At 41.6% G+C, this 22,649-nt stretch overlaps 1 protein-coding gene across 1 annotated transcript; it reads right to left on the bottom strand.

Annotated features, from left to right (window-relative positions):
- Positions 1–7,500: 7,500 nt before the first annotated feature.
- LOC106585708 (cytochrome P450 1A1) lies at positions 7,501–18,776 on the bottom strand. The gene is made up of 6 exons (XM_014172227.3): positions 17,896–18,776; positions 11,504–11,627; positions 11,051–11,140; positions 10,102–10,225; positions 9,868–9,954; positions 7,501–9,006 (listed from the first exon to the last, which is right to left on the bottom strand). Exons 1-6 carry the CDS (start codon positions 18,754–18,756, stop codon positions 8,724–8,726), a joined length of 1,569 nt encoding a protein of 522 aa, XP_014027702.1. The 5' UTR covers positions 18,757–18,776; the 3' UTR covers positions 7,501–8,723.
- Between the last annotated feature and the right edge of the window lie 3,873 nt (positions 18,777–22,649).

Here is a 22,649-nt window from a genome sequence, read left to right as displayed (position 1 = left end):
ACCAAAAAATGTCTGCAGCATTGAAGGTCCCCAAGAACACAGTGGCCTCCATCATTCTTAATTGGAAGCATTTTGGAACCACCAAGACTCTTCCTAGAAATGAGTAATCAGGGAAAAGGGGCCTTGGTCAGGGAGGTGACCAAGAACTTGATGGTCACTATGACAGAGCTCTACAGTTTCTCTGTGGAAATGGGAGAACCTTCCAGAAGGACAACCATCTCCGCAGCACTCCACCAATCAGGCCTTTATGGTAGAGTGGCCAGACGGAAGCCACTTCTCAGTAAAAGGCACATGACTGCCCGCTTGGTACCTAAAAACTCTCAGACCATGAGAAACAAGATTCTCTGGTCTGATGAAACCAAGATTAAACTCTTTGGCCTGAATGACAAGCGTCACGTCTGGAGGAAAGCTGGCATCATTGCTACTGTGAAGCATAGTGGTAGCAGCATCCGTAATGGGTCTGCGGTTAAACGACCACCCCTCATCACTGGCAAACGCTCCCTAAAACACTTCTGTGAACAGGCCTTTCTCATTGATTTGGCCGGGGTATCCTGGAATGACATTGACCTCATCCTGTCAGTAGAGGATGACTGGTTATTCTTTAAAAGTGCTTTCCTCACCATCTTAAATAAGCATGCGCCATTCAAAAAATGTAGAACTAGGAATAGATATAGCCCTTGGTACACTCCAGACCTGTCTGCCCTTGACCAGCACAAAAACATCCTGTGGCGTTCTGCATTAGCATCGAATAACCCCGTGATATGCAACTTCTTAGGGAAGTTAGGAACCAATATACACAGGCAGTTAGGAAAGCTAAGGCTAGCTTTTTCAAACAGAATCCTGTAGTACAAACTCAAAAATGTTCTGGGACACTGTAAAGTCCATGGAGAATAAGAGCACCTCCTCCCAGCTGCCCACTGCACTGAGGCTAGGAAACACTGTCACTACTGATGAATCCACAATAATTGAGAATTTCAATAAGCATTTTTCTATGGCTGGCCATGCTTTCCACCTGGCTACCCCTACCCCGGTCAACAGCCCTGCACTCCCCACAGCAACTCGCCCAAACCTCCCCCACTTTTCCTTCACCCAAATCCAGATAGCTGATGTTCTGAAAGAGCTGCAAAATCTGGACCCCTACAAATCAGCCGGGCTAGACAATCTGGACCCTCTCTTTCTAAAATGATCTGCCGAAATTATTGCAACCCCTATTACTAGCCTGTTCAACCTCTCTTTCGTATCATCTGAGATTCCCATAGATGGGAAAGCTGCCGCAGTCATCCCCCTCTTCAAAGGGGAGACACTCTAGAGTCAAGCTGCTACAGACCTATCTATTCTACCCTGCCTTTCTAAGGTCTTTGAAAGCCAAGTTAACAAACAGATTACCGACCATTTCGAATCTCACCGTACCTTCTCCGCTATGCAATCTGGTTTCAGAGCTGGTCATGGGTGCACCTCAGCCACGCCATCGATAAGAGACATTACTGTGCAGCCGTATTCATCGACCTAGCTAAGGCTTTCGACTCTGTCAATCACAACAATCTTATTGGCAGACTCAACAGCCTTGGTTTCTCAAATGATTGCCTCGCTTGGTTCACCAACTACTTCTCCGATAGAGTTCAGTATGTCAAATCGGAGGCCTGTTGTCCAGACCTCTGGCAGTCTCTATGGGGGTGCCACAGGGTTCAATTCTTGGGCCGACTCTCTTCTCTGTATACATCAATGATGTCGCTCTCGCTGCTGGTGATTCTTTGATCCACCTCTACGCAGACGACACCATTCTGTGTAGCTCTGGCCCTTCTTTGGACACTGTGTTAACTAACCTCCAGATGAGCTTCAATGCCATACAACTCTCCTTCCGTGGCCTCCAACTGCTCTTAAATGCAAGTAAAACTAAATGCATGCTCTTCAACCGATCGCTGCCCGCACCTGCCCGACCGTCCAGCATCACTACTCTGGACGGTTCTGACTTAGAATATGTGGACAACTACAAATACCTAGGTGTCTGGTTAGACTGTAAACTCTCCTTCCAGACTCACATTAAACATCTCCAATCCAAAATGAAATCTAGAATCGGCTTCTTATTTCGCAACAAAGCATCCTTCACCCATGCTGCCAAACATACTGTACCCTCGTAAAACTGACCATCCTACCGATCCTCGAATTCGGCGATGTCATTTACAAAATCGCCTCCAACACTCTACTCAACAAATTGGATGCCGTCTATCACACTGCCATCCGTTTTGTCACCAAAGCCCCATATACTACCCACCACTGCGACCTGTATGATCTCGTTGGCTGGCCCTCGCTTCATACTCGTCGCCAAACTCATTGGCTCCAGGTCATCTACAAGTCTCTGCTAGGTAAAGCCCTGCCTTATCTCAGATCACTTGTCACCATAGCAGCACCCACCCGTAGCACGCGCTCCAGCAGGTATATGTCACTGGTCACCCCCAAAGCCAATTCTTTCTTTGGCCGCCTCTCCTTCCAGTTCTCTGCTGCCAATGACTGGAACGAGCTGCAAAAATCTCTGAAGCTGGAGACTCTTACCTCCCTCACTAACTTTAAGCACCAGCAGAGCAGCTCACAGATCACTGCACCTGTACATAGCTCATCTGTAAATAGCCCATCCAATCTACCTCATCCCCATACTGTATTTATTTATTTATCTTGCTCCTTTGCACCCCAGTACCTCAACTTGCACATTCATCTTCTGCACATCCTACCATTCCAGTGTTTAATTGCTATAATGTAATTACTTTGCCACCATGGACTATTTATTGCCTTACTCCTTTATCCTACCTCATTTGGACATGCTGTATTTAGATTTTTCTACTGTATTATTGATTGCATGTTTGTTTATTCCATGTGTAACTCTGTGTTGTTGTATGTGTCGAACTGCTTTGCTTTAGCTTGGCCAGGTCACAGTTTCAAATGAGAACTTGTTCCCAACTAGCATACCTGGTTAAATAAAGGTGAAATTAAAAATATAAAAAATCATGCTGTGGGGATGTTTTTTCAGTGTCAGGGACTGGGAGGCTAGTCAAGATCAAAGCAAAGATGAACGGAACAAAGTATAGAAAGATCCTTGATGAAAACCTGTTCCAGAGCGATCAGGTCCTCAGACTGGGGGACAAGTTTCTGGACAAGTTTCTGAATGTCCTTGAGTGCTCCAGCAAGAGCCATGACTTGAACCGATCGAACATCTCTGGAGAGACCTGAAAATAGCTGTGCAGCAACGCTCTCCATCCAACCTGACAGAGCTTGAGAGGATCTGCAAAGAAGAATGGGAGAAACTCCCCAAATACAGGTGTACCAAGCTTGTAGCGTCATACCCAAGAAGTCTCGCTGCTATAATCTCTGCCAAAGGTACTTCAACAACGTACTGAGTAAAGGGTCTGAATACTTATGTAAATGTTATTTTTCAGTTTTATTTTTTATAAATGAGCAAACATTTCTAAAAACCTGTTTTTTGCTTTGTCATTATAGGGTATTGTATGTACATTGATGACAAAAAATGATTTAATCCATTTTAGAATAAGGCTGTAACGTAACAAAATGTGGAAAAAGTCAAGAGGTCTGAATACTTTCTGAAGGCACTGTAATTTTTCTTCATATGACAAGGATTGAAAATATTTGTGTCACGTCCTGACCAGTATAGGGGTTATTTGTTATTGTAGTTTGGTCAGGACGTGGCAGGGGGTGTTTGTTTTATGTGGTTCAGGGTGTGTTTTGTGTATGTGTTTAGGTAGAGGGGGTATTTGATTTATTAGTCCGGGGTTTGTTAGTCTATGTTCTATCTAGTCTTTTGTATTTCTATGTGTAGTTAATTGGGGTTGGACCTTCAATTGGAGGCAGCTGGTTATTGTTGCCTCTGATTGAGAGTCCTATAATTAGGAGTTTGTTTTCATGGGTTTTTGTGGGAGATTGTTCTTGTTTAGCTGTTTTGCCAAACGAGACTGTCAAGTTCGTTTTTGTTTTGGATACGTTTATGTGTTTTCCTTCTTCACCTAATAAAAAGAAGATGAGTATATATTTTCCCGCTGCGTCTTGGTCTTTACCCTACGACACCCATGACAATTTGCCAGTAGATTGTCAACGTGATTCATGATGATGACTGCTTGTCTAGCTTGCTAGCTAAGATTTTGAAAGTATGTTGACATGATCAGTCCAATCAAAGCTACAGTAGATATAACGTGAATTTACATAATTGTAACCTTTATTTAACTAGGCAAGACAGTTAAGAACAAAATCGTATTTACAATGATGGCCTACCAAAAGGCAAACGGCCACCTGCGGGAAAGGGGGCTGGGATAAAAAAAAAAGTTAATAAAAATATATAAATATAGGACCTAACACACATCACAACAAGAGAGACAACACAACACTACATAAAGAGAGACCTAAGACAACAACATAGCATGGCAGCAACACATGACAACACAGCATGAAAGCAACACAACATGACAACATGGTAGCAGCACAAAACACGGTACAAACATTATTGGGCACAGACAACAGCACAAACGGCAAGAAGGTAGAGACAACAAAACATCACGCAAAGCAGTCCAATGACCTTGATTCTTCTTGGATGGGCATTTCTAATGTAAATCTATGGCATCACCCAAGGGGGCTTGAACTTTCAAGCTCTCCCTGCAGATTTTGCAGTGACGTGGTGTCCCCATGATTGACAGAACACTGAGCCAATCACGGCGCAACTAAAGAAGATTACCAAACCCTACGCTCTGTATTTTCCGCTGGCTGCCCCACCACCACAGAAAGCACTGAGCTAGGCTGAAACACCTGCATTTTGGAGCTGCCTTACTCAAGAAAGCAAAAAAGAGACCATGTTTGTATGCGGCTTTATTAACTCCATTTTTTTTTTTTACATTGTTTGGAAACTGATATGTGAAACGTATTATGGGCAAAATAACAATGCAAAACAGGCAACAACAATAATTTTTTATTTTTTTTATTTAGCTAAACAGGTCGCCACTGTCGGGTGGCCACTGGTGCCTCTATACTGAGGCCTGAGGAATGTGGTTAAAACTCACTTAGGGTCAATATTTGAGAGCCTTTCTTTGTCCAAATTGAATGAAAGTAATTTTTTCTGATATGTTCACCTTGAAAGTGGTCTAAAGTTGAGTTGAGTCCATTCTTCATTCCAATCATGCTCATTAGTTTATCCTATGGCTCATATACTGTAACAGGATCTATCATGTAAGAGATGACATGGAGCCTTAAAACCTCTCTAGGGTAGGGGGCAGTATTTGCACGGCCGGATAAAAAACGTACCTGATTTAATCTGGTTATTACTACTGCCCAGAAACTAGAATATGCATATAATTGTTTGATTTGGATAGAAAACACGCTAAAGTTTCTAAAACTGTTTGAATGGTGTCTGTGAGTATAACAGAACTCATATTGGTGGCAAAAACCCGAGAAGATTCTGTACAGGAAGTGCCCTCTCTGACCATTTCTTGGCCTTCTACACTCTCTTTATTGAAAACTGAGGATCTCTGCTGTAACGTGACACTTCCTACGGCTCCCATAGGCTCTCAGAAGGCGGCAGAACGTTGAATGATGACTTTGCAGGCCATGGCTGAAAAACAGTAGCGCATTTGGTAAGTGGTCGATCTGAGAACAATGAGACGGGGACGCGTGTGCACGTGAAGAGTCCATTTTAGATTTTGAGTCTTTGAACGCAAACAGGGTTTCCCGGTTGGAATATTATCGCTTTTTTACGAGAAAAATGGCATAAAAATTGATTTTAAATAGCGTTTGACATGCTTCGAAGTACGGTAATGGAATATTTTTTTTAAAATTGTCACGATACGCGCAGGGTGCGTCACCCTTCGTTACCCTTTGGATAGTGTCTTGAACGCACGAACAAAACAGAGGATATTTGAACATAACTATGGATTATTTGGAACCAAACCAACATTTGTTATTGAAGTAGAAGTCCTGGGAGTGCATTCTGACGAAGAACAGCAAAGGTAATCCAATTTTTCTTATAGTAAATCTGAGTTTGGTGAGTGCCAAAGTTGGTGGGTGTCAAAATAGCTAGCCCGTGATGGCGAGCTATCTACTCAGAATATTGCAAAATGTGCTTTTGCCGAAAAGCTATTTTAAAATCGGACATAGCGATTGCATAAAGGAGTTCTGTATCTATAATTCTTAAAATAATTGTTATGTTTTTTGTGAACGTTTATCGTGAGTAATTTAGTAAATTCACCGGAAGTTTGCGGTGGGTATGCTAGTTCTGAACGTCACATGCTAATGTAAAAAGCTGTTTTTTTATATAAATATGAACTTGATTGAACAAAACATGCATGTATTGTATAACATAATGTCCTAGGAGTGTCATCTGATGAAGATCATCAAAGGTTAGTGCTGCATTTAGCTGTGGTTTGGGTTTATGTGACATTATATGCTAGCTTGAAAAATGGGTGTCTGATTATTTCTGGCTGGGTACTCTGCTGACATAATCTAATGTTTTGCTTTCGTTGTAAAGCCTTTTTGAAATCGGACAGTGTGGTTAGATTAACGAGAGTCTTGTCTTTAAAATTGTGTAAAATAGTCATATGTTTGAGAAATTGAAGTAATAGCATTTCTAAGGTATTTGAATATCGCGCCACGGGATTCCACTGGCTGTTGACTAGGGTGGGACGATTTCGTCCCACATACCCTAGAGAGGTTTGAAACCAGTTCAAATTTGAATTAATTTAATTGATATATAAATTACTTGAGCTTATACAACTGTATTCAATCTGGGGCGGCAGGTAGCCTAATGATTAGAGGAATTGGGCCAGTAACCGAAAGGTTGCTGGATCGAATCCCAGAGCTGATAAGGTAAAAATCTATCATTCTACCCCTGAACAAGGCAGTTAACACACTGTTCCCCGGTAGGCCGTCATTGTAAGTAAGAATTTGTTCTTAACTGACTTCCCTAGTTAAATAAAGGTTCAAAAAAAATTCACAGTGTGAGTTTTGTAAAACGGCCGCCCCACCACTTGTTTTGGTAAACAGTTGAGGGATGTGGCAGGAGAGATGTAACCACTCAAATTCATAGATGGAGCTTTGGATGCAAGGACAAATTAACCATGAGATGCTTTGAAGCTATACAATGTTTGTTTACAATTACATATTTCCAAACAATGGAGTAAAACAAATTTATTTTGGTTTCAGTTGGGTTTAGGCAGTTATGCTAAGCTTTTGAGGCAAGTTACATTCTTCAAGAATCAGTCTTTGTTAACAGTGTATAGCTTAGAAATGTGTTTAAAATTCTTTCTTTTTTTATCTCAATCTATGAATTTGAAAGTGGCCACATATCTCCAGTTCCATCCCACAGCTTTGTACCAAACCAAGTGGGTAGGGCTGCCGTTTGGCTGAAACACGAATTAAGGATTGTACCTTTCATTCTGGAGAGAATGCCAGTGATTGTGACCAAAAACAAACAAAGAATAACCACATACACAAACTTTCATCAGTTTTTATTCTCAGTCGCACTTTCAGATGCTAAATTAAGACAAAAAAAGACTAACAAATGAAAAAATGTAATTTTCACAAGACACGTGTTAACAGGCATAATTGATATCGGATTTCAAAAAGGGGTCTATTGTAGTCTGAATAAAGACATGTCTCTCAAATGGCTTCACTGCTGTGACATCTGTGGAATTCTTCTTTGAACATATACTGGCAATCAAGTTTAGATAATGTAAGAAACATATCTCATTCAAACACTTATAGTCATGGCTTTTCAGTGCTAGTTTTATCTCATAAAATAGAACATCACAGCATCAAAATTTGAATTTTACAGACGTGTCTCATCTTTCACCTTAACCTCTGGAAGAAGTCTGGTAGAATCCAAAAACTGTGTCTAATCTAGTCTGTTGGAGAGAGGGGAGAGCATATTTAAATGCTGGCAACTACTTACAGTAGGAAGGGGAAAGGAGAGAGAAAGTGAGAAAGAGATCTTCTCTTAAACCCCAGAGTTACAGATGAAGAGAAGGGGGTGGAAGAATGCGTTGAGTAGTAATGAACCCTGAGTGAACGCCGCATAGTGCCCAAGGCTCTGATCACTTATATAAAACAACACTTCCTCTCTCCCTCCCTAAGCATTTAGTTGAATTAATAACTACAGATAAGGATTTTAATAAAAGGCATTTGTAATTATGTTTCACTTGATGAAGGTGGAAGGACCAATCACTGTCCCTAATAGTTAAAATAATACTGGGAATTGCCCTGTATAAATACTGTTTTCAAATAGGCATAGATATTCTAACATTACATGCATATTGAGATATCATAAAAATGCTCAAGTTAAACCTATTCTATATGTATCTTAAATATCTACAATAGGATATAACATACTTCAACTAAAATCTTAACAGCTTCTAGGGAAATATCAATCCATTTGATGACCAACGAGGAAATGTATCTGAACAAATCCTTGGTTATGGCTACTTAATACTATTGCACACTTTGTACCGGCTTAACTCTGTCTTGACTCTTCACAGCTAGGAACTGCGTTTGTGTTTACAGTGGTAATGACGCCACTGCCAGGTAAAGATTTTGTGTTCAGTCTGTATAGTAAATATGTTTTGGTGTCTGAGTTTCCATGGTTTCTGTGCGTTATGATGATGTGGGCAAGGTGTTGCCCAGTCAAGCCAGTTGTGGCCTTATTGTGGTTGGTGCCGTATAGCTTAACGGACAGGACGGATCTAGAGGCGTGACGAGACACTGATCCTATAGGGGCGGGGCTTCATGGTGAGCCCAAAGTTGGTACTGAGGTCCAGCTCCTGTCCCGGAACATTCTCGATACACAGCCGGTGGAGGAGTGTTGTCAGGAATACAAACATCTCCAACCGGGCGAACCCATCACCCAGGCAACGCCTTTTCCCCATCCCGAAGATCATGACCTTCTCTGTCAGGTCTTTGTTGAGCAGTCCCTCTTTACCCAGGAAGCGCTCGGGGCGGAACACGTCTGGGTCACCCCACAGATCTCTACAAATGAAGAAAATGACAGCCAACCATTCACAACCACAACAGGGTTGTGTTCATTAGAGCACACAAAGGGAAACGTTTCGTAACTTGGAAACAAAAATTAGCAGAGTCCAGATAGTCAGTCCCTCACTTTAGTCCCTCCCTGCTGGTTGGTGCCTAGTGAACATGACCAAGATCAGTTGAACACTCAAACACATTCAAATAGATTGTGAGAGAGCTGACATCTCCAAAATGTAATGTCACCTCCTCAGTGTTGGGGAGTAGTGAACTACATGTAGTTCAACAAGTAATTTGAATACATTTTGCAGTAGCTTGGTGGTAGTTGAACTCAATTCAAATCTAGGTAGTCTTTTCAGTAGTTAATTACTTGCTTACCATGTAGTGGTGTAACTATAACTATTGGAACTACACACTACTTAAAAATATATATTTTTTAAAGTGAATTAGGCAAGAATGTTCTTTCTTTTTCGGCATCAGACCTGTTAAATTCTCAATTAATATATATATATTTTTGTTAAATAGGCTAAATTACACATTCTGTTAACATCTAAAATCAGATAAAATCTGACTCCAGAGTGATCTGTTCTTGCAATTTGTAGTCAATGACATTTCAGATTTAGATATGAAAATTCTTCACAAAGTAGTTTGGATATAGTGAACTACTTTTCCAAAGTAACTTCAGTTAAGTAAACTATATGTTTCTTAAGGGTTGCTTTACTGTAGCTTAACCTCTTCCATTCTGAAGTAATTGGTAACTTGGCCAGCTTTACTTTCAGAGTAACTTCCCCAACTCTGCACAAAGGACTAAAATGTAACATAAATTGAGATGTGTGCTTTAAAACACATACAGATAACACTCACATGTCATGATTAACCTGATACTGATTGATGAAGACACAGGTGTCCTTTGGAATGAAGTATCCATTGAGTGTGATGTTTTGTGTGGTGCTTAAGGGAAGAAAAGCACGGGGGAAAAAGACTATGTAAATATCAACTTTCTCAGAGATAACGCTTTGACCTGAACATGCTAACAGACAGGCACCATGCAGATGTAAATATTGCAAATTGTTACTGTGACTGTTATCAGAGCCTCACCAGTGTGGTATGGTGAAGGGGACATAGGATGTGTGACGGAACACCTCGTATAAGAAGGCCTCAGTAAAAGGCATCTTGGGCTTGTCTTCAAACCGAGGTAGTCTGGCTGGGCCAATGTGGTCGTCTGAATCAGAGAAAAGCAAAAACATAGTCACAATCAAAATACCTCGGTGAAGAAAGTGACAACAAAATAATGTACCTGAAAGTGAAAATAAAGAGAAAAGGATCAGAGACATTACAGAGGCAATCAGAAAAAGTGAGACCAAGGAAGAAAGAAAGACGGTTGAATTATTGGCATCTTGTCTTACATTTCCATTCGCAAGTAAGGAGATGATTTGCGTGGCGTGATTCTCGTATGGTGCAATACCCCTGCGTGTGATCCCCTTTGTTCCTGTCAGAGTAGACTGTCCAAGTATCCAAAATCTCTCTCTTTTTTCTCTCTCTCTGTCTCTGTGAATGAATCGTGCTTACTGAACAGACTGTACCAGTTTTCTCAGCCCACTTCAAAAATAGCTCCGGCGTTGGCGAATTCATGACCTTTTGCGTGTTACCATGGCGAGCAATGGTCTCTAGCCATTGAGGACGGAATGGGGGGGTGGGGGGGACGTGTCGCTCAAAGATTAGATCATTGTGTGGATCTGCACAGACGGCCTACCAAACTGGCTGGTACTGTAGGAGACTCTGCTCATTAGGATGTGCTGTTTGACAACACAGGAAGTACTTTCATTCATAAAACTCCTGAACTCTCACCTATTTTTATAAAACAAAGTGATTATTCTTAACAAGTAAAACAGACACACAAGCAGGCGTACAAAGAGACTAAGTATAAGAAGACAAGAAGTCTATTTAGAGCTACAAGGGCAGACTGTACAGTATTACAGTTTTCTATAGGAAAAGTACTCTTCAGTCATACAGGAAGAATTATTACTACACAGAGGATGTACAGTACCAATCTCCTGGTGTATTTTGACCTGGATGTCAGGAAACTTGATGAGGAATAAGAGGCTCCACTGTAAACCAGCTATGATGGTATCGAATCCTGTAATGTAAAAAAAAAAATGAATATGTAACGTTAGTTACAATCATCGTTATCACCGTCGTATCTATGCTATGAACGCCAACTTAATGAAGTTGCACTAGAGTTGGTCTGTTCAAACGTATTGTTCAACCCATCACTGCTGGGATTGGTGATCCTCCAGAAGAAAAATGCATCTGGATTTGGAAATTGAGTCTCAGCAAACATACTACAGCCACAGCCCTGAAATCACCATAATACCAAGGTCTGTTTATAAACTTCTCGTAAAGAATTAACGTACTGTGTAATAGCCTAGTGTTAATATGCTGTTTATAAGCAGAACTTCAAATCATTTGTTGCCAAACTTCTCTGTTCCATCTCTCTCACCTGCGCCAAAGATGTCGATGACAGTGTGTATGATCTGGGAGTTGGACAGCACTGCAGTGTCTTCATCCTCTTGCCGCTCCTCACAGAGCGCAATCAGAGCATCTGTGATGTCACGTATACAGTCCTGGAAACACACACATCATCACAGCTTTAGTTAACACTGTACTTTACACTCTACTTAATACCTGCAGCTGTATTTGTATTTATTAGGGATCCCCATTATCTGCTGCCAAGGCAGCAGCAACTTTTCCTGTGGTTAAAACACATTAAGACAATTACATTGCATATAAAAGAAAAGATAAAACAGTACATCAAACAGTACATCAGACCTCTGGTGCCATGTCTTGTGTGTTATGCATGGGTGTCCGAGCTGTGTGCTAGTAGTTTTAACAGACAGCTCAGTGCATTCAGCTCATCAACACTTCTTACAAAAACAAGTAGTGATGAATTTTCCCAAGTCCCTCTTTGTGGCACCTGACCACATGACTGAACAGTAGTCCAGGTGCAACAAAACTTGAGCCCGTTGGACCTGTCTTGTTGATAGTGTTGTTAAGAAGGCAGAGCAATGCTTTATTATGAACAGACCTTTCCCCATTTCAGCTACTGTTGCACCAATATGTTTTGAACATGACAGTTTAATGCTGTAATGCTTTAAAACTTATTAAAACTTCTTATGGCTTGGGGGCAGTATTTCGACGCCTGGATGAGAAGCGTGCCCAAAGTAAACTGCCTGTCACTCAGGCCCAGAAGCTAGGATATGCATATAATTGGTAGATTTGGATATAAATCACTCTAACGTTTCCAAAACTGTTAAAGTAATGTCTGTGAGTATAACAGAACTGATATGGCAGGCAAAAACCTGAGGAAAATCCATCCAGGAAGTGGGATTTCTTTGATGTGGGTATTTTCAATTGAATGCCTATAGAGTATCTAATGGGTTAGGACCCATATTGCAGTTCCTATGGCTTCCACTAGATGTCAACAGTCTTTAGACATTGTTTCAGGCTTGTTTTCTGAAAAATGAGACATTTTTACATTTTAGTCATTTAGCAGACACTCTTATTCAGAGCGACTTACAGTAGGAATTCACATTTCATACATTTTTTTTTTCTTCGTACTGGTCCCCCGTGGGAATCGAACCCACAACCCTGGCGTTGCAAACACCATGCTCTACCAACTGAGCCACATGGGACCTTTCTGTCAATGAACTGTAGAATCATGCAGTGCTGGTTTGCGCGTGTGACCGAGTGTGCGCCCTTCGTTGTTTTTCCTTTCTATTGAATACGCTATTGTCCGGTTGAAATATTATCGATTATTTAGACAATTGACAACTAGAGGATTTATTATAAACATCTTTTGACATGTTTCGACATACTTTACCGGTACTATTAGGATGTATTCGTCTGCATGTTTTGACCGCCTTTGAGCCAGTGGATTACTGAACAAAACGCTCCAACGTAACAGAGTTTTGGGGATATAAAGAGGGACTTTATCAAACAAAACAAACATTTATTGTGTAGCTGGGACTCTTGTGACTGCAACCATATGAAGATTTTCAAAGGTAAGTGATTAATATTATCGCTATTTCTGACTTTTGTAATTCCTTTACTTGGTTGTAAAATGTTTGTATGCTTTTGTAAGCGGTCCTCAGATAATCGCATCGCATGGTATGCTTTCGCCGTAATGCCTTTTGAAATCTGACAAAGCGGCTGGATTAACAAAAGTTAATCTTTAAGCCGATGTATAACACTTGTATTTTTTATGAATGTTTATTATGACTATTTCTGTATTTTGAATTTGGCGCTCTGCAATTACACCGGATGTTGTTGAGGTGGGTCGCTAGCGGAACGCCTGCGCCAGAAAGGTTAAAAGCATGTACAGTACCAGTCAAAAGTTTGGACACACCTACTCATTCAATGGTTTTTCTTTATGCTTACTATTTTCTACATTGTAGAACAGTAGTGAAGACATCAAAACTATGAAATAAAACTTATGGAATCATATAGTAACCAAAAAAGTGTTGAACAAATCAAAATAGATTTTATATTTTAGATTCTTCAAAATGACCACCCTTTGTTTTGATGACAGCTTTGCACACTCTTGGCATTCTCTCAACTAGCTTCACCTGGAATGCTTTTCCAACAGTCTTGAAGTTCCCACATATGCTGAGCACTTGTTGGCTGCTTTTTCTTCACTCTGGGGTCCAACTCATCCCAAACCATCTCAATTGTGGAGGCCAGGTCATCTGATGCAGCACTCCATCGCTCTCCTTCTTGGTGAAATAGCCTTTACACAGCCTGGAGGTGTGTTGGTTCATTGTCTTGTTAAAAAACAATTGATAGTCCCGCTAAGCGCAAACCAGATGGGATGGCGTATCACTGTAGAATTCTGTGGTAGCCATGCTGGTTAAGTGTGCCTTGAATTCTAAATAAATCACAGACAGTGTCACCAGCAAAGCACCCCCACACCATCACACCTCCTCCTCCATGCTTCACGGTGGGAACCACACATCATCTGTTCACCTACTCTGCGTCTCACAAAGACACGCCGGTTGGAACCAAATATCTCAAATTTGGACTCATCAGACCAAAGGACAGATTTCCTCCGGTCTAATGTCCATTGCTCATGTTTCTTGGCCCAAGCAAGTCTCTTCTTATTATTGGTGTCCTTTAGTAGTGGTTTCTTTGCAGCAATTTTACCATGAAGGCCTGATTCACGCAGTCTTCTCTGAACAGTTGATGTTGAGATATGTCTGTTACTTGAACTCTGTGAAGCATTTATTTGGGCTGCAATTTCTGAGGCTGGTAACTCTAATGAACTTATTGTCTGCAACTCTGTATCTTCCTTTCCTGTGGCGGACCTCATGAGAGCAAGTTTCAATATAGCTCTTGATGGTTTTTGCGACTGCACTTGAAGAAAGTATCAAAGTTCTTGACATTTTCCGAATTGACTGACCTTCATGTCTTAAAACCTCTCTAGGCTAGGCGGGACGAATTCGTCCCACCTACGTAACAGCCACTGCTATCCTGTGGCGCGATTTTCAAAACGTTAAAAATCCTATTACTTCAATTTCTCAAACATATAACTATTTTACAGCCATTTAAAGACAAGACTCTCGTTAATCTAACCACACTGTCCGATTTCAAAAAGGCTTTACAACGAAAGCAAAACATTAGATTATGTCAGCAGAGTACCAAGCCAGAAATAATCAGACACCCATTTTTCAAGCCAGCATATAATGTCACCAAAACCCAGAACACAGCTAAATGCTTCACTCACCTTTGATGATCTTCATCAGATGACAACCCTAGGACATTATGTTATACAATACATGCATGTTTTGTTCAATCAAGTTCATATTTATATCAAAAACCAGCTTTTTACATTAGCATGTGACGTTCAGAACTAGCATACCCCCCGCAAACTTCCGGGGAATTCGCTAACATTTTACTAAATTACTCACGATAAACTTTCACAAAAAGCATAACAATTATTTTAAGAATTATAGATACAGACCTCCTCTATGCACTCGATATGTCCGATTTTAAAATAGCTTTTTGGTGAAAGCACATTTTGCAATATTCTAAGTACATAGCCCAGGCATCACGGGCTCGCTATTTAGACACCCGGCAAGTTTAGCACTCACCATAATCATATTTACTATTATAAAAATGTCATTACCTTTTGTTGTCTTCGTCAGAATACACAGCCAGGACTGCTACTTCAATAACAAATGTTGGTTTGGTCCAAAATAATCCATCGTTATATCCGAATAGCGGCGTTTTGTTCGTGCGTTCCAGACACTATCCGAAATAGTAAAGAAGTGTCACGCGCTTGGCGCAATTCGTGACAATAAAATTCAAAGTATTCCATTACCGTACTTCGAAGCATGTCAACCGCTGTTTAAAATCAATTTTTACGACACTTTTCTCGTAGAAAAGCGATAATATTCCGACAGGGAATCTCCTTTTCGGCAAACAGAGGAAAAAATCCCAAAGGCGGGGGCGGTCGGGGTCATGCGCATAAGCTAGTGTCCCTTGATCGGCCACTTGAGAAAGGCGATAATGTGTTTCAGCCTGGGGCTGGAATGACGACATTCTGTTTTTTCCCGGGCTCTGAGCGCCTATGGACGACGTGGGAAGTGTCACGTTAGAGCAGAGATCCTTAGTAAATGATAGAGATGGAAAAGAAGTTCAACAAATGGTCAGACAGGCCACTTCCTGTAAAGGAATCTCTCAGGTTTTGACCTGCCATTTGAGTTCTGTTATACTCACAGACACCATTCAAACAGTTTTAGAAAATTTAGGGTGTTTTCTATCCATATGTAATAAGTATATGCATATTCTAGTTACTGGCTAGGAGTGGTAACCAGATTAAATCGGGTATGTTTTTTATCCAGCCGTGTCAATGCTGCCCCCTAGCCCTAACAGGTTAAAGTAGTGATGGACTGTCGTTTCTCTTTACTTATTTGAGCTGTTCTTGCCATAATAAGGACTTGGTCTTTTGCCAAATAGGGCTATTGTCACGGTCGTCGTAAGGAGTGGACCAAAATGCAGCGGGTATAGTGATCATCTTCTTATTTATTAAAGAAAACACCCTTAAAGAAAACAAACGACGAAAACAGTCCGTAAGGTGCACAGACTATACAGGAAACAACCACCCACAAAACACAAGTGAAACAAACCCCAACTAAATATGGCCTCCAATTAGAGGCAACGACAACCAGCTGTCTCTAATTGGAGGTCCTACCAAAACCCCAACATAGAAATAGAAAAGCTAGATAAACACATAGAAATAGAAAATGTAGAACATAAACCAAAAAACCCGAACCACACAAAACAAACACCCCCTGCCACGCACTGACCAAACTACAATAACAAATAACCCCTTTTACTGGTCACAGCTATCTTCTGTATACCACCCCTACCTTGTCACAACACAACTGATTGGCTCAAACGCATTAAGAATAAAGAAATTACGCAAATTAACTTTTAACAAGGCACACCTGTTAATTGAAATGCATTCCAGCTGACTACCTCATGAAGCTGGTTGAGAGAACCAGAAGAATGTGCAAAGCTGTCATCAAGGCAAAGGGTGGCTACTTTGAAGAATAGAAAATATATTTTGATTTGTTTAACACTTTTTTGGTTACTACATGATTCCATATGTGTTATTTCGTAGTTTTTATGTCTTTGCTATTATTCTGCAATGTAGAAAATAGTAAAAATGAAGAAAGACCCTTGAATGAGTAGGTGTGTCCAAACTTTTGGCTGGTACTGTATGAGCCTTTATAATGTCTAATAATAAGGCTTATATGTTATGTCTCTCTAAGGAAGCCTATACATGTGCAGGGGGGAGTCCTAACCTAGCCACTCCAGGTTATATCTGTGTCATATTCCATATACTGATTTCTAATTAAATGTAATCCTTTCAAATTCACAAAACCCTAATACACAACTCGCCAATCAAATGTACCATCAAATTGTGAGAGTGAAACTGACAGTAAATGACAGCATCTTCTAGAAAACATGTGAGCATGTGTCTTCTACCAGATTGATAATTCCTCATTAAAGAGTGCGTGCGAGCATTTTAGCCCCTGCGCAAGAACAAAGGTTCACTTTAGCCTCACCCGATATATATAAGCCTGGTCTGGCCTGTCCTCCTACCTAGAGTATAGGTCTCTTATATTGTAGCTCAACTATTTCAATATTTCAAATAACTGCCTGTTCAATGTATTCCCTGCTGTCATATACAATCTGTTATATGTAACCTAAAATCACAAGCAAAAACATGCTTTCCAAAAAGGAACTTTCCTTTCTACCTAATGTACCTCTGCTCACGCTATATCTCCCTCCCTCTATCCCATCTCTTCCTTTCTTATCCCCCTGCATTATTCCTTCTCTCTCTGTCTATCCCTCTAGCACTGAAACAGATCCCTCAATGGCTGGCTGGTTTTCTGTGCCTCTGTACCAGAAGCTGATTGCACAGATCATATCTTTCTAACAGTTTACTTATCTACCAAATTCAGCTTAAATGTCATATGAAAATAGACATTACCGTCAACTTTCTGTTTCAGTGAATACACATTATAGAATATACGCCTCCAGGCAATAGTTTTAATAACACATCTATCAACATATCTTACCTCTGCCTCAAGCTGTAACAGTAGAACGGTTGAATGTCAGTTGGATATCTTATCATACATTGCAATATTATCATACCGTCTGCTTTCAGGGTCTGTTCAGTAAACACCAAACAGAAGAAAACTGAAACAGGGAGGGACTACGTGGACTTGTCCCAAAAAGGACTCATTTGAAATTTTCCACTGAAAAACTGTAGAAAATGTTTTCTGTGGCATGCTCTAATTTGCATGACTCAGGTGTGGCTCAAACCTTGTCAAAGGTCTCCAGGTGCTCCTCGATGTTGTGTTCCATGAAGCTGTTCATTCTCCTGATGTGCTGGACCATCTTCCGCAGGGACGGGCTCGGCAGGTAGCGGAACACAGGGAAGAAGTCGGCCATGTTGCCTGCAGCGAAGATCCGCAACACCTCGTTGTTGATGTGCACAATAGTGAGGAACTCCTTGTCATTGTAGTCATACCTCTTCCCGAAACATAGAGCACACACCACATTGGCCACCGACATAACCAGCGGGACCACAGGGTCCAGACCTAGCCCCTCGCTCGCCTCTGATCGCTCCCAAATGGCCTCCACCATCCCAGCTGCCTCAGCGCACACGTGCTCCTCTAACAGACAGGTGGTGTCGGGACCCCGCGGCTCTGCCTGCGAGAAGGTGTGTAGGGCGTTCTTGCAGAGCTTCTTGTGGAGCACCCAGGCGGGGCCATACTTCTCACTGAAGGTCATGCTGGTGCCATTGGCCACGGCAGAGAAGGTGAAGAGATCAGGACGTCCAGCGAAAGCCTCGCCCTGCCGAACCAGCGCCTGCCTAATGGTGGCATAGCCGCTAAGCACCACCACCACAAGGGAGCCCATACGCATCTGGAAGACGTCTCCGTACTGCAGCCGGAGCTGCGTCAGTGACAGGTGGATCTGGTCGCCCATCTGGAACAGGTTACCCACCAGGGGCCAGGGAGTCGGCCCCGGTGGCAGGGTGCCTTTTGGGTGTCCCGCGCCCTCTCGCTTGCGGCCCCTGAGAGCCACTAGAAGCAGGGTGAGGGTACAGAGAGCCATGGTGACTCCGGAGAGGGACATACTGAGTCCATCCTTGGGGAATATCCCAAATGTCAGACTCATATTGCCCTCTGAGAGCTCCCCAGCCAGGACAGAAGCACTAAGACACAAACTAGAATCTGGAAGAGAGAGTGAAAACAAATACTTTATCACTTTCATAAACATGAAAGAAAAAGAAAGAAAGAAAGATAATCTGTTCAGAATAGTCCTGTATGAGAACACAACTGTTTAGGTTTTTATTTAACAGAAATAAGAATCTATGATTTTATGGCAATAAGAAAATAATGTGGTATCTCCCAATGAACTACCAACATGTAGCCTACTTTTGTTTAACAAGTAGTCAATGCATAAATTTGATGACAATCAAAAGACAATGATATGTTACTCACCAGACGCGAGCAGTGAAAGTTCTCTGAAGTTGGAGACTCTCTAATGAGTGCAGTTTGACCTACCGCAATGCAAATTTCCGGGGGACGCAAAACTGGATACACTTTGCAAGAGGACTGGCGCTAGGCAGGACCAAGTACCACGAGAGGCAGCGACAAGATCAGCCCATTTAAGCAGACACTGCAAACTGGTGTACATTCAATTGAACAACTTCATAGAGCTTGATCTAGCATCCCATTATCAGCCTGAAAATGTCACCCTGGCACGTTTTTGCAAAAAGATAAAATGTCACAGTAGCTGATGTTTTCTCAATACAATGCAGTTAATGGAAAAAGATGTGTCACAGGGTTGATTTTTATCTCAGTACATTGCATTTAATGGGAAAAGATAAGCATCAGCCAATTTAATCTTATGTCAATAAATTGCAGTAAATGGGAAAATAGCACCATAATATGGATACATAGAGAAAGGCCTCACAGAAAAGACACACTACTCTCTCGCTCTGTCTCTCTCACTCTTTTTTAAAATCTATTTTCCCTCCTGTCTATCTCTCTCTTCCCACCTCCCTTCTTCAACCTCTCCCTCTCTCTCTCCCCTCTCTCTCCCCCTTCCCCCTCCATTATACCTACTTTCATCTTTCCTTCTTCCCTCTAACCTATTTCTCGCCCTCCTCTCTCTCCCTCTTCTCTCTCCCAACTCCACCTCTCTCTCCACTTTCCCACTTCCACAGACAGGATATTCATGCATAGATATGCATCAAGGGAATTGGACGATAGTGCATTCGGAAAGTATTCAGACCCCGTCCCTTTTTCCACATTTCATTACGTTACAGCCTTATTCTAAAATTGAATAAATACATTTTCGCTCATCAATCTACACACAATAGCCCATAATGACAAAGCCAAAACAGGTTTTTAGAAAATAAAAACAGAAATACCTTTTTTGCATAAGTATTCAGATCCTTTGCAATGAGACTCGAAATTGAGCTCAGGTGCGTCCTGTTTCCACTGATCATCCTTGATTGGAGTCCACCTGTGGTAAATTCAATTGATTGGACATGATTTGGAAAGGCAAACATATATAAGCTCCCACAGTTGACAGTGCATGTCAGAGCAAAAACCAAGCCATGAGGTCGAAGGATTTGTCTGTAGAGCTCTGAGACATCATTGTGTTGAGGCAAAAATCTTGGGAAAGGTACCAAAAAATGTCTGCAGCACTCCACCAATCAGGCCTTCATGGTTGAGTGGCCAGACAAAAGCCACTCCTCAGTAAAAGGCACATGACAGCCCACTCAGAGTTTGCCAAAAGGAACCTAAAGGAGGTTCAGACCATGAAAAACAAGATTCTCTGGTCTGATGAAACCAAGATTGAACTCTAAGGCCTGAATGCCAAGAGTCAGGTCTGGAGGAAACCTGGCACCATCCCTACAGTGAAGCATGGTGGTGGCATCATCATGCTATGGGGATGTTTGTCAGTGGCAGGGACTGGGACTGGGAATCTAGTCAGGATCAAGGGAAAGATCAACAGAGCAAAGAACAGAGAGATCCTTGATGAAACCTGCTCCAGAGCGCTCAGGACCTAAGACTGGTGCGAAGGTTCACCTTCCAAAAGGACAATGACCCTGAGCACACAGCCAAGACAATGCAGGAGTGGCTTCGAGACAAGTCTTTGAATGTCCTTCAGTGACCCAGCTAGAGCCCGGACTTGAACCCGAACTAACATCTCTGTAGAGACCTGAAAATTGCTGTGCAGCCCAATACCTTGACTTTGTTGTCCTTAAGCCATTTTGCCACAACTTTGGAAGTATGCTTGGGGTCATTGTTCATTTGGAAGACCCATTTGCGACCAAGCTTTAACTTCCTGACTGATGTCTTGAGATGTTGCTTCAATATATTCACATAGTTTTCCTTCTAATGATGCCATCTATTTTGTTAAGTGCACCAGTCCCTCTTGCAGCAAAGCACCCCCACACCATGATGCTGCCACCACCGTGCTTCATGGTTGGGATGGTGTTCTTCGGCTTGCAAGCCTCCCCCTTTTTCCTCCGAACATAACAATGTTCATTATGGCCAAACAGTGCTATTTTTGTTTCATCAGACCAGAGGACATTTCTCCAAAAAGTATGATCTTTGTCCCCATATGCAGTTGCAAACCGGTTTTGGAGCAGTGGCTTCTTCCTTGCTGAGCGGCCTTTCAGGTTATGTCGATATAGGACTCGTTTTACTGTGGATATAGATACTTTTGTAGCTGTTTCCTCCAGCATCTTCACAAGGTCCTTTGCTGTTGTTCTGGGATTGATTTGCACTTTTCGCACCAAAGTACGTTCATCTCTATTAGACAGAACACGTCTCCTTCCTGAGCAGTATGACGGCATGCTTGGTCCCATGGTGTTTATGCTTGCGTACTATTGTTTATACAGATGAACGTGGTACCTTCAGACATTTGGAAATTGCTCCCAAGGATGAACCAGACTTGTGGAGGTCTACAATTGTTTTTCTGAGGTCTTGGCTGATTTCTTTTGATTTTCTCATGATGTCAAGCAAAGAGGCACTGAGTTTGAAGGTAGGCCTTGAAAAACATCCACAGGTACACCTCCAATTGACTCAAATGATGTAAATTAGCCTATCAGAAGCTTCTAAAGCCATGACATCATTTTCTGGAATTTTCCAAGCTGTTCAAAGGCACAGTCAACTTAGTGTGTGTAAACTTCTGACCCACTGGAATTGTGATACAGTGAATTATAAGTGAAATAATCTGTCTGTAAACAATTGTTGGAAAAAGTACTTGTGTCATGCACAAAGTAAATGTCCTAACCGACTTCTCAAAACTATAGTTGGTTAACAAGAAATTTGTGGAGCGGTTGAAAAACGAGCTTTAATGACTCCAACCTAAGTGTATGTAAACTTCCGACTTCAACTGTATATCCATTTTATGGGCACAGTTTTTTTTTTACAATAGTTCTATTTTGTTTGTTTTTACTCCTGTCCTTCCTCTACCCTCAACCTCTCCCATCTATTTCTGAATTCATCTGGTTCTATTTGCCATATCTTTCCAATTGTGCGCTTTCGAAAAAGTTCTCAACCTGTATACGTTTTACGGGCACAGTATATTTTACATTAGTTAGCTTGTTGTTATTAGTTGTTATTAGTCCCAACCTTCAGCTCCACTCAATGCGTCCCATCTATTTCTTCACACCATCTGTCAGGGGCATCGTAAAGGACAGACCAAGGCGCAGCGGGTATCGTGCTCATCTTCTTTTTTATTACGAGTGAACACTTAAACAAAATAAATAAACCAACGCCAAACAACAGTTCCGTAAGGACACAAGGACTATACGAAAAACAACCACCCACAAAACCCGAAGGAAAACAGGCTGCCTAAGTATGGCTTCCAATCAGAGACAACGAAAGACACCTGCCTCTGATTGGAAACCACACTCGGCCAAACCTGGAAAACGGAACATAGAAAATGGAAACTAGAACCAAAAACCCCAAAACACACAAAACAAACACCCCCTGCCATGCCCTGACGATACTACAATGACAAAAGAACCCTTTACTGGTCAGGAC

Source organism: Salmo salar, chromosome 24 (assembly GCF_965601325.2).
Source record: "Salmo salar chromosome 24, fSalSal1, whole genome shotgun sequence".
Classification (NCBI taxonomy): Eukaryota; Metazoa; Chordata; class Actinopteri; order Salmoniformes; family Salmonidae; genus Salmo; species Salmo salar.
This window is presented reverse-complemented; position numbering and strand designations above follow the sequence as displayed.

Excerpts from the sequence above, each read along its gene's own strand:
- LOC106585708 (XM_014172227.3), bottom strand. The coding sequence starts at position 18,756 with ATGAGTCTGACATTTGGGATATTCCCCAAGGATGGACTCAGTATGTCC. Across the intron at positions 11,141-11,503 it reads CATCGACATCTTTGGCGCAG|GATTCGATACCATCATAGCT; the intron begins GTGAGAGAGATG and ends TTTACATTACAG. Across the intron at positions 10,226-11,050 it reads CAAAATACACCAGGAGATTG|ACGACCACATTGGCCCAGCC; the intron begins GTACTGTACATC and ends TCTCTGATTCAG.